General features: G+C 37.9%; 1 protein-coding gene across 3 annotated transcripts in view; it reads left to right on the top strand.

The window, feature by feature from the left end:
* Nucleotides 1-11138, top strand: part of rhobtb4 (Rho related BTB domain containing 4) — an 87994-nt gene extending 76856 nt beyond the window's left edge. For all 3 annotated transcript variants that reach the window (XM_022667442.2, XM_007258315.4, XM_022667441.2), the window contains 3 exons: nucleotides 651-739; nucleotides 1016-1121; nucleotides 2153-11138. In XM_022667442.2, coding sequence (XP_022523163.2) covers nucleotides 651-739; nucleotides 1016-1121; nucleotides 2153-2334 — 377 coding nt within the window. In that variant the 3' untranslated portion in view covers nucleotides 2335-11138. The remainder of the gene's footprint in view (nucleotides 1-650; nucleotides 740-1015; nucleotides 1122-2152) is intronic.
* The last annotated feature ends 1274 nt before the right edge of the window (nucleotides 11139-12412 follow it).

Here is a 12412-nt window from a genome sequence, read left to right as displayed (position 1 = left end):
CTCTTCAAAAAAAGGTCATTATTTGAATTACCTTTTGATAGCATTATTTCTCAAAAGTACAGCACTACAGCTCGGGACAAAAATAAGAGACCACTTAAGTTTCTGAATCAGTTTGTCTGATTTTGCTATTTATAGATATATATTTGAGTAAAATTACGGTCAACATTTCTCTCAAATTGCAAATTGTCATTTAAGGAATTTATTTGCAGGAAATGAGAAATGGCTGAAATAACAAAGAAAACAAGTTTCATATTCATACAGTTTTAAGAGTACAAAAATCAATATTTGGTGGAATAACCCTGTTTTTTATCACAGTGTTCATGCATCTTGGCATGTTCTCCTCCACCAGTCTTACACATTGCTTTTGGATGACTTTATGCCACTTCTGGTGCAAAAATGTAGCTTGGTTTGATGGCTTGTGATCATCTATCTTCCTCTTGATTATATACTAGAGGTTTTCAGTTTGGTAAAATCAAAGAAACTCACCCTTTTAAGTGGTCTCTTATTTTTTTCCACAGAGCCGTAGAATTTGTTTCCACTCATACTGTAGGTCTGTTATTGTTAACAGTCGTTTCATATTGCTTGTTAAGCATTAAGCTACACAGCTTAAACATTAACATTTTGTATAATGTCGTCTTGTTCCGCTACAGAGCAACATGCTGTTGAAGAACTGTTGCAGTGGGCAGTTAAAGGAGCAGACATTGATGGACAGGTGCTTGCGTACCTAGAGATGGCCCAGGTAATCCATTTCATTTAGACCTATGTCAAAAAACAGACCTTATTCAGAGTAGAAAGGCCTATTATTCTGTTGAACAGTGTCATTAGAATACTGGAGGAGCTAGGTAACAAAGTGAACACATTAATCCCCTAAATTAGCATTAATTCATAGCTCACTCTAATTCCAGTTCAAAGGATGATCAGTCATTGCCTTTCAAATGAGCCCCATTGTTAGACATCGCCGTTTGATGCCTTGTGCCAACTCCACTTCATGTCCTCTTCTGTGTGTCTTCTGCAGTTCCACAATGCCAAACAGCTCTCAGCCTGGTGTCTGCACCACATCTGCACCAACTTCAACAGCGTATGTCGCAAGTTCCCCAAAGACATGAGGGCCATGTCTCCAGGTATAGATTTAATGCTTGCAGTTTTTTATCCAGAAAAATGATAATCCATTGCCTTTCTTTATGCGGTTATGCTACCATTACTTTTCGTATATGTGTATTAGTGGCATTTTGTGTGTTCAGACAATGTCAGCAGCATATGGAGGAGACTGTAGGAGAAATAAAAATTAAATTAAATTTTATTTATATAGCGCTTTTTACAACAAAAGTTGTCACAAAGCAGCTTTACAGGGAAAAACAGGTCCACATGCCAATTTCTATGGTGACACAGTGGCAAGAAAAACTCCCTTTAAGAGGAAGAAACCTTGGAAGGAACCAAGACTCAGTCAGAGGAACCCATCCTACTCGGGTTGACCCGCTCAGTACAAACAAATAACAAACAACAAACAAATAACAGAACAAAACAGTACAGAGAATGAGCTATAGCTAATGTAACAGGTATTAATTTATGAAAAAAATATATATATATTTTTAAGAATCTACCCAAAAAATAGTGCCATAGTGCTTCAGAGCAGGAATCACCAACCATGCTCTCTTTCTGCTGAACAGGTAATCACTGAGCTTCAGTAAGGTTTGCTAACCATAGCTGGGTTTCAGTTTACCACCACAATTGGAGTAGCAGAGACAGGCATATTGGACAGTGAAATGTATATATTCACTGATCAGCTACAGACTAATACTCATTATCACCACCTGGCAACACACGTGAGCTTTGCATCTGGGAAAAATCAGTGTTTGGAAATTGGACTCCTTTACTCATTTCATTATTTTCATCATATTAAACATTTCAAGTTTATCAAACTTTTTAGCCTGTTTCTTTTCTAAATATACAATGTGCTGCTTAAAATATTTCTTTAGCTTTTAAACTCCAAACAAGGTAGCTGTCCCAGAGCAGGGTTCTTCAGGGGTGGCACTCTATTATTTTGTTCCCAGACTGGGGTCTAATTTTTTTTCTCCTCTGTAATTTTGTGTCCCTAACTTTACTCCATTTCCATCAGTCCTCTCAACCTCAATCTCCTCCGTCTCTCCTGCAGAGAACCAGAAGCACTTTGAGAAGCAGCGCTGGCCGCCTGTCTGGTTCCTGAAGGAGGAGGACCGCTACAATCGCTCCAAGAAGGAACGTGAGCGTGAGGAGGAGATCCTGCGCAAGCAGCACACCAAGCGGGGCTGGTGCTTCTGGAGACACCCGTCCTCCTCGGCGCCCCACATCTCCTGAGGTGGCGTCTCTGTCAGACAGCCCCCGCCCCGAAACCCCCTTTCCCCTTCTCGGCTGTCTGTGTCCAGTCCTGTATGCTAACGTCCTGGCTGCTGGAAGTTAGTCTGAGGTCACTTTGCCTCAGAGCTTCTACCTTCCCTCCTTAAGCCAGTCTTTTTAAGCAGGGCTGAGGCAAACACGAGGCTGTGGCCCTCTCGCAAGAGCCCACAGCGTGTCTGTCGAAGGGGAGATGGTTGAGAAAGCAGCGAGAAAGTGTTGAGAAAGCGTCAGATCTTTCTCGCTGTTCGTGTTTCATGTTTCACTGTGCTAATCCAGCGAGGGGAATGTCTTCATGGTCCCCGCCATGTAGGGAATGTCTTCACGGCAATGATCTGCCTTCACCTTCTGAGACTGTTATTGTTCAACAAATACCAACAAATTCTCACACACATTCTCTCACACACTTACAAATTTACACATAAACACACATACAAACACTCACACACACATACATACATACACACAGATAGACATATATATATATATACATAGAGCCAGCACCAAGTCTAGGCGCTGGCGCCCGAGCATGCATAGAGCATGGTGCTGTTGCAATGAGCCTCTTCTTTGGAACCCCTGAGGGTTTCTGAGGGTGATGTCCAATGCAAACGAGAGCTGCAAAATACCTTACAACGCTTTGAATGCACCTAACAACTAAAACAGCGTCAGGGATCTATCTGGTCACTCCTAAAACCAGAAAAGGTAAATCCTGTTGAACTGTGGTTCGTGCTTTGTTGACTCACTAATGAACCACCTTTGCCTATATATATATATATATATATATATATATATATATATATATATATATATATATATATATATATATATATATATATATATATATCCTTAAATCAGTTTTGTATCTTCCGTAGCCTCGTTTCGGCTCTTTAAGCCAATTGTTTTTTGTTCTCCGTTGAGGCACTATGCGGGGCAACTCCACTCAAGAATCCCTGTTGCTAGGACTTGTTAATGAAGTTAATGAAGTAGGCCAGGGCCCGGCAGAAACACAACACTAAATAAACAAGTGGTGCATAGCTCGGGTCATTCACCCAAGAAGGCTCTGACAAAGCACCAAAGAGAGCAAACTCGGGCTGATGATGATGATGATGCCTCACCAAAATACACTGAAGCTTAGAAAAAGATACAAAAATGTAAACCTTCACAGCAAGTGAGGTTTGAATTTAGGGCTTATTTTGTACCACTGCCTTTGGGAGTATTAACAGTCTCAAATGAAAAGTTAGAGTTTTGAGTTTTTGAACACATTTTGACCACTAGCAAGTTTTTTTTGTTGTTGTTCTTTCAGTTTACTTGCCTTTACATCTCCAAGCCACTAGAGGCACTAGTTTTCCTAATGCTTCCTAATATTTACTTTCTTCTGTGGAGCATATTTTTGGAATAGCAACTTTTTCATGTGAAAGTTTTTTCTTCTTTTTTTCTTTCTTGATTTTAAATGGATTTTTTTGCACCAATTTTTCAAAATGTCAACATAATTTAAATGTTTATATTTGTAACAAAGGCAATCAGAGTGGTTTGGTGTAAAAGGTTGCATTATAGACACTGACTTGGATTTTCATTACAGTGTTGGGGAGATACTGAGAGATAGAATAAGGGATGCAGTGTCTAATATAGGTTTTTGCACTAACATGCCAAAGGTTTTATGGGACAAGAACTTGTTATCTCCCACAAGAGCTGAAGAATGCTTCTTTGATCTGTGAGATTTGCATTGAATTTGGATGTGATTTTTACTAGAGTATCTTTTCTGTTGCGCAATTATTACCACCCATTGTGCTGCACGGTTCTTTGCCCTATAGATGGAAATGACTTCTGGACTGTATTTCCATGTATACACGTGATTCTGTGAATAGAGGAATATTGAATGTCCACACATATTTGGAATTTAAATGTTCCATCCATCTGGCACTCACTATCAGGCCTCGCTCAAATTTTTTATGATCAGTTTTCATTTTGCTGTCCCATGACTTTTGGCATGTTGGTGTATTTACTGTTTAAAACCAGCTAGTGTTTATACCTAAACTTTTTTGAGTTTCATACTGCCACTATCACACACACAAAAAAAAACTTATAAGACCATTTTTGCAATTTACCCTTTTTGACATAATGGAATTTCAAACATGCATGATGATTGGAGCAGTAGAAAGCTTCAGTTAAACCCACACTTCAGATCTTCACTCCTAATGAGGTAAACTACATTACTGTCACTTATTTAACTGAAGTTTTATAGGCCCCAAAATAGAGCCTTGTGGGACTCCACAAGATATACTAAATCAATCAGTTAAGAAAGTTTTCCTTCTCCTGTAAAGATTTCATTTTGAAGATACAACATATTTTACAATATATCATCCTGATAATAGCAAAATACTTTTTTCTTAAAATTATTATGCATGTACCACTCCACTTTGAACTTTTTAAAAGGTGCATTTGAAGCCAAAACTATTTTTTCCACTATAAACAATTCTCATTCTCTATAGTGCAACATTTCACACCAAACCACTTTCAATCCCTCTGTTTACATCTTAACCATTGAATTGAAACTGTAAATATTTTGGACTGTTGAAAAAAAAGAATAGAATCCCTTTTTTGCTTTTTTTATTTAATTTATATTCTAATATCTGCCTAATAACCAAAACTTAAGCTGTGATACTTCTTGCCCTGCCCCTTTTCTTTGCTTAGAACAAATTAGCTAACCTCCTTTCTTCTACCTCTGTGGATAGACAGAAAAGGCAAGCGGATAGAGGGAGAGATTTTGAGTAGTTTGCTGTTTTTTATTAGATACTGGTATTTGTTTTTCACACAGCTGGAGCCTCACTTTCCACGTCATGCAGAGAAATAAAAAACGGTGCTCAGGATTTCTAACCACCACAGTGACAGTATTCAAATAAATACAAAGCAGTTACAGCTCCTCTTTGCTTAGTTACTTATATATAGTCTTATATTACTTTTTTTTATTTGTTGTTCTTTCCCAGTGTGACAATCCTAAACGAACAAACTATTCTATTCCTGACAGATCAGGGAAACCAAGGTGTTGGCAAAGGAAATGTTTCCTTTGGTTTTTTCAAAATTTTCTTTGAGATGCTTTACAGACTTTTCTTGAATGCCGTTAACGAATTAAAAATGTTAAGGCTTGTAGCAAATCAGAAGGTTGGGGATTTGTTGTGGTGGTTGCTGAGCTGTTCTGCTAATGTGGTATTATATACTGTAACATAGATAACTGTACATGTACCTCTTCACTCTGTTGCCCCATTGGCAAGTGCTTTGTTGTGCCCTTAGTATTTCTTCAAACACATTTCTACCGTTTAGTTTTTATCTTTCTGGTATAAGCAGAGATGATTCTGCGTTCCATTTAAGCTCCGGATGTCGGAATTTCTTATTTTTAAGTGGGAAATTTAACTGGAACCCTCCAACAGATTAGATTTCCTACTGTTCAGAAGATTAGAATCCAAGATAGATGTACTGCACATCAATAATAGTAAAAGCAGCAGTAGTATTATACCGTTTTTATTATCAATTCTATCTACAGTATTTATATTTGTTTCATTAAATCAGTTATACACACAGTACTGACCAACTTATATGTACAACATGTTTTTAATGGTGTTTGGATCTGCAAAATTTTGCATAATGCGTTGAATAATGATGCCAACCTAGAGCAGTGCTAATAATAATGATACATTATTAGCTATAAGTATCAAATTGTGTAACTGGAACACAGTCATTCCCAGCTCAGACATCCGACATCCGAGATAAATGGAATTGGCAGAGCTAATATCCCAAAAGTGGCGTGTTTTTGAATTGCCTTTCTAATCACAAGAATGAGTGCCTGAGACAGATTGTTGTTTTCATTTTGCTTCTCAGATTTTTGGGGTATTTTGAGTATAGCATGTTTTTTTTGAGTTTCTTCCTTTGCTTGGGACGTGTTGAGAAGGGTGCTACATTCCTAATGAGGCATTGCGAGTCTGTAGGTAGCGTTTCACAAGTGTGCTATTTCTGGGAATAATTTTAGAAGTGAATGTGAATGCAGCAAAATGTGAGGTAAAAACTTTTTTTTTCCTCTCCTTTTTTATGGCACTTTCCTCTATTTCTGGCTTCCTGATTTTTTCTTTTCACCCCCTCAAGGCTGAACCCAGGTGTCTGTGTTGTAGCTAGCTCGAGATGTAGGCTCGTGGAAAGGCTTTCTCCTCTCTGGGGAAGCGTTGGAATCATCAACAGCTACTGAAATAGATGCGTGAGAGAATCTCACTGGGCCCAGGTGCGAATGAGGCTGATCTTTGGAAGGAAAGACAAGGGCAAGAAAAGAAGACGCTCCAGCCTGGTGCTGAAAAGGCGAGGCTTTGATTTAGACTAAGAGATTGGCATTTTATGGAAAGACAGATAGATGTCCTTGAGGATGTTCTTGGTTATAACCATTTATAAAAACCCTTATAACAGCTTTGATACATTTTGAGTCTTTGGTGACGAGAGGCTAGAGATCTTGTGGAGGTGATCTGAAGTGTTAATGCTATAAACTTTGACCAGATGGTGTTAGATACTGTAAATGCATGTGTGACAGTGCAGTTTAGAAGCTTCTAGCGTTCTGGAATTAGCATTAGCATGAGCAGTAACATATACTGCAACATTTTAGAAGAACCCTGGTGAGTGAAAACATGTAATCATTGTTATGTAATCAATGCAAGCTAACTATCTAATGTTTCTCAATATGAGATTGTTATAGGAACATTTTATAATCGTTCAGTTTATTTAAATGTCATTTTAACATTTTATCAGAAAAGAGATTAATAGCAACACTATTATTATTGGATTCCAGATTATTTTGTATACTTGTCAGATTTGTGCTTAAATACAGCTTTCTGATTGGTTTTAAAGATGATGCATTCCCTGCATAGAAATAATGAGGCACTAAAGTTTTAAACAAAACCATTTTTAACCCCCAACCAACCACATGGAGCACCACAGAAACCACTTGTGGTTGGGAATCACTAAACGAGTAACCACTGAGCAGCTCAACTGGAAGCACTTAGCAGCACCATAGCAACCACTACACAACTTTATAGCAGCCACCTGGGACACCAATATGTAGCACTGGTTTAGCACCGGCCAACTACCTACAGGTCCTTTAAAACTAAAAGAAAAATGTCTAGAAAGTGTTTTTAGAAGGTATAGTGTATTTTTAGAACAATCTCAAAATGAGTAACATTAGATATATAGACTGGATTAAAATGATTCCACTCACCAAAACTGTACTTTAGAGGTTTTTAAAGTGTTATGCAGTGTAGCATAGACCTTCTAGGCTAATTTGCTGTCTAAATATCAGGCTGGAACAGAATAAAAAGTGTTTGCCTCTGGGACAGTGATAGAATGATGTGTTGCCTGCCTGGGCCATACAGGACTTTGATATTTTATGTATTTATATTTCTCCTAATACTTCCTCTTCTCATTCTCTAAGTATGTTTTTGCACATGTTCTCTCTGATTGAGTCTGCCTCAGTGTGCATGGCATCGACTGTTCAGATTTTTTCCTTTTTGAATAAGAGGGTACATTTTGTAGCATGGTATGAATTTTCTTCCAGAAAAGAACAGAAGACTTCTGTTTTTTCTTCTTTTAAGCTCTGTTCTTTTAAGCAGTCCGTGCTTAGTGTCTGTGGTCCGATGAATTGAGGTCGGAGATGTTTGTATAGTAACCACATGCTTTAACGTTATGCCTTTTGCGCTGATTTTTCGGGTTGTGGGGGTGTATGTTTCGAGGGTGGGGTGGGGACGTATTAGCGGGGATGTATGGGTGGGAATGGTGGGGTTGTTGTACAGTATATCTGTGGTGCAGGGAAGGGTTTTTGGACTGTTCTATGAGTCATGTTTTTTGTCGTTACCACTTAACGGTAAAGGCGTACAATTTGAAACTTGTCTTTGGAGACCTCTTCGAATAGCACTAACAGCACTAATGATTGAAAAGCCCTTGTTAACAGTGTATTGACGAACTAAACAAACTAAACAAACTATGCACTTTAGCCCAAAAAGAAAATGAACTTGTTTTTTGCTAATTCAGAACCGATTGCCTTGAATCTTTACATTGTAATGTTGTGAAAGATGCACGTTTACGAAGGAAATGTGCATGAGGAATGGTCCACAGATCTATGGTTGCATGCATTGGACGGTAAAGCTTGCATTTAAGAATAATCAGGTATGCACTTTGTCATTAAGTAATTGTTTAGCTATTATGAGCCCATATAAAAATAGGTCAGATGAGTGCTTTGTTTGAAAGGGAGGAGACCTGGGGATACAAAAATCACAGCAAACTAAAGCTATGGTCAGACTGCCAGCCTGAATCTGATTTTTTGGCATATTTCTTTTGCTTCTAGATTGTTTTTTAATAGTCTGGTCAGCCAGAAACAACATTTAATATGATTGACACATTTTAGTTTCATTCATATTGGTTCTTAATAATCTGGACAGCCAGAAACCACAAGAAATTCACAATTTTTACAAAGCTGTTCGAAGTTACATTTGGAAGTGGTTATAAATTGCAATAACAATTAGACTTAAGTTGAATTGCTTTGATTCTTTTGCATCACTCGCAACAAACTTCCAGAGTTTATTACCAAAGCAAACAATGCACAAAGGTTTGTGATGTCCTAACGGGCAATAAGATTTAATGACTTGCAGTGAATTAACAATGCATACAGTCATCTAACCAGGTTGGATTTGCAGTCTGAACATAGCTGAAAATTTGAGTTGAACGAAATGCTGACACTATGACCCGAGGATGGTGAGTTCGAATCCTGGTTCATGTTGCTTTTGGCATCAGCAGCCGGAGCCCGAGAGAGAGAGAGCACTATTGGTCATGCTCTTTCTGTTAAGGTAGATGGCGTTTTCTCTCCCCTCTCATCACTCTTGTTGTTGTGATGCTGTGGACAAGCACATATACTATACCTATATCACCTCGTCCCCTCTTTTTTTAAGCTACTGTCAAAAGGCTCGGAAGTTTCCCAGCTCTGACAGACTACATTACAGGCTAATTTGGCAGCAGTACAAAAAGAGGCAACAGAGGCAGTAGAGGCATGTGCTTGTCCTCATCCTCCTGAGATTATTGGTTAATATCATTTAAAATGGGGAGAAATTGAGTCGACATCCAAAAAAAGAAAGGGTGAAAAAGACGGAAACCCTAATGACCAATTATACATAAGACCACTATTTTTCTTTGTCTGGTTCATTCTGTTTTTGGTGACATAGTTTTTCATTTTTTTCCTCCATATTGTTCCCCAGAAACTGCAATAGTTATCGCTCCATAGGGCTCCATAGTAGTTCATCAGCTAAAGTACAGTAGAAGTATCTGAAGAGCGGTTCTATCCTGGCATTACCTGTGCCTTCGTTTTTTCAAAGAGAAAAAAAAAATGACCTGTTGCCTTTCTCAAGAGGGGCCTCTTACAAAATGCCTTTTAGGTTTTGGATAATTGTAAAGCAGACACACTTTTACACACACATAAACACATATATACACACACAAACACAATCGTACACTTAAACCAGGCAGCTGACCACCACCGTATTCCTCCTTCTACTGTCAGTGCCTGTGGACGCTATGTAGCAAAGCCCACTGTTCTCTGTCTCTCTCTCTGTCTTTATGCTGCGTTCTTGTCTCTTCCTCTGTCTTTCTCTTTCTTTCTCTCTATTTGTTTCTAACTGAACGGTTCTACGCTCCTGTGGCTGAGTTTTGCTGAGGTGAGTGGAAACCATGCTTAGGGGGAGAGCTGTGATCATGCTGGTTTGAACTGTGGGAGAGTTTAGTGGCTCTTTACTGGGACACTAACCCAGCCTACAGTGTTCACTATCTGTACCAAGGGTGCTAACGCCCTCTACAGGCCAGCCAGAGCAGCCAGCGAATCAGCAAATCTAGCAGAATTTGTTTTTTGCTGTTAATGCAACAGTTTTTATTTTTGGAATTATTGGAATTTAAATATTTTTCATTTCTCTGTTAAATTCCAATTATTGTAAAACATGAACAGCTTAAACTTTAAAGCATGATTTCCACAGTTTTCAGCACAAAAAACTTCTTCTAATCCCCCACCAAAGCTTTCTTCCAAATATGAAAAAAAAAAATCTCTGATAAAACCACTCGTTTTCCATCCAGTGAACTCCTGAGACAGAGCCAGCATCCATGACGTCTCTTACAAATGAGGATGATCTACTTTATGCAAAATAACATGGGGTCAGTATTAGCATTTATAAATAACAGACATGCTTTGGTTACTCCTCAGCCTTATTTTTTGCTCATAAACTGACATAACGTACAGCACGTCACAGTACCAAGGTCCTCTGTCAGGCCCCAGACCAGTTCCAAACTGGCCTAAAAAAAAAGCCTGCGTGGTTTGTCACCCTTCCCCTGTATCTGTTAACATGTGACCATTTATTATACCTTTATGCACTTTGTGTTAATCTTCTTGATCTTCTTTTTTTAACCTTTTATTGTATTTCATTTTGTTGAGAATTACCATTAATGTTCTGAAACAAAAAAAAGAGCACATGTGACACATTAAGGGCTTTTTTTAAATTAAAAAAATAATAAAAACGAGACAACAATCAGAATGTTTTTGCTGCTGTTGCAAAAAAAAAGTTTTAATGAATCCTTTGTAATACTTTTTGAACCACTGTGATTTGTACAAAACGGAACAAAAAAAAGTAGTAAAAAACATTGCCGTTTCAGTATTCTAATGTTTGACTTGGCTTTTAATAAAAATTTAAGTGAATTCTTTGACCAAACTTTGTTTGAGCGTGTCTTATTGTGTTAGTACATATCATAAAGTGATCAACTTCTTTTTAATGAATGTTTTTAGCTATTTTAAGATGCAATCATAGCTGACAGAAGATGTACAAATACATAGAAGAAAAGTTTTGCCAATAGAACAGGACCCAGAATGGAACTGTGCTGTCTGGAATTGCCACCATCCATTACATTTGTGATGAGGTGGAGTTGAGGATTGTTTGGTGGCTTAGTGGTTAACACATTTGCCTCCTAGTGCAGGGGTCCAGGGTTCAAGCCCCTATCTAGGTGGAATTTCCAGGTTCCTACCGTATCTGTGTGGGTTTCCTCCCACTCTTTAAAGACATGGAGATCAGGTAAATTGAATACTCTAAATGTGCTTGGGGGTCTTAGTATGTGTGACATATATGAAAGGGCAGTCTGTTATGGGTCTGCTCCGTGTCCAATGCAGTCCTCTATGTGGATGGATGTAAGTGTAATTTTAAGTAAGTAATTCTACTGGATGCAATCAAATCCTCGCAGCAATTTACCAAAAGCTTTCCCTGGACAGTGGAGACAGTTACTCCAACAAAATGTAAATAAATGTGTTACCGTTCACTTCATACCTTTTGTTTCATTCTCAACATATTTAGCATTTATTTAGCATATTATTTTTAAAGAACTGGCAATACTGGCAATATAAGCAAAGGAATGAACACTGGATTAAAGTAATTAGCTTTTAAAGCCTACAACACAGACACCCGACAATCAACACATATATTACATGTGTTTATATGAGAAAGCTGTATGAACCAACACTGTAGAAAAAGCATTGACATATGTAATATAAATTACATTTTTCATTGGCTCAACAAGCCTTTTTTAAGTTATACAGGCTGGTAAGTTCACTCAGCTTGATAATATTAGATCCTTTGACTAAAACACAAAATCTCTTTTTTTAGCTTAGGCATTGTGTATTTTTTTAGCGGCAGTTTTTAAATGAATTAAAGGCTTTAAATGTATATGAAAAGTTCTTGCTATGTTTTTGTAAACTGCACATTTTATATGTATTTTTTTTTTCAGAGTGCATTTTTAAAGACTGGCCTGCAGAGGGAGCCAGGTGTCAACATAATGTTGCGGCTCAGCTCCAAAAGCTGTTTTTTTAAACATTCAATGGCATCATTTTCAACAAGCCATCTAACATATTCTACTGCCAAGAAGCACCTTAGTGCAATTATATCTACCCTACACCTCAAAGATCAGGTTCAAATATGGATAAAACTACAGACTAAAA

This window comes from Astyanax mexicanus, chromosome 22 (assembly GCF_023375975.1).
Source record: "Astyanax mexicanus isolate ESR-SI-001 chromosome 22, AstMex3_surface, whole genome shotgun sequence".
Classification (NCBI taxonomy): Eukaryota; Metazoa; Chordata; class Actinopteri; order Characiformes; family Acestrorhamphidae; genus Astyanax; species Astyanax mexicanus.
This window is presented reverse-complemented; position numbering and strand designations above follow the sequence as displayed.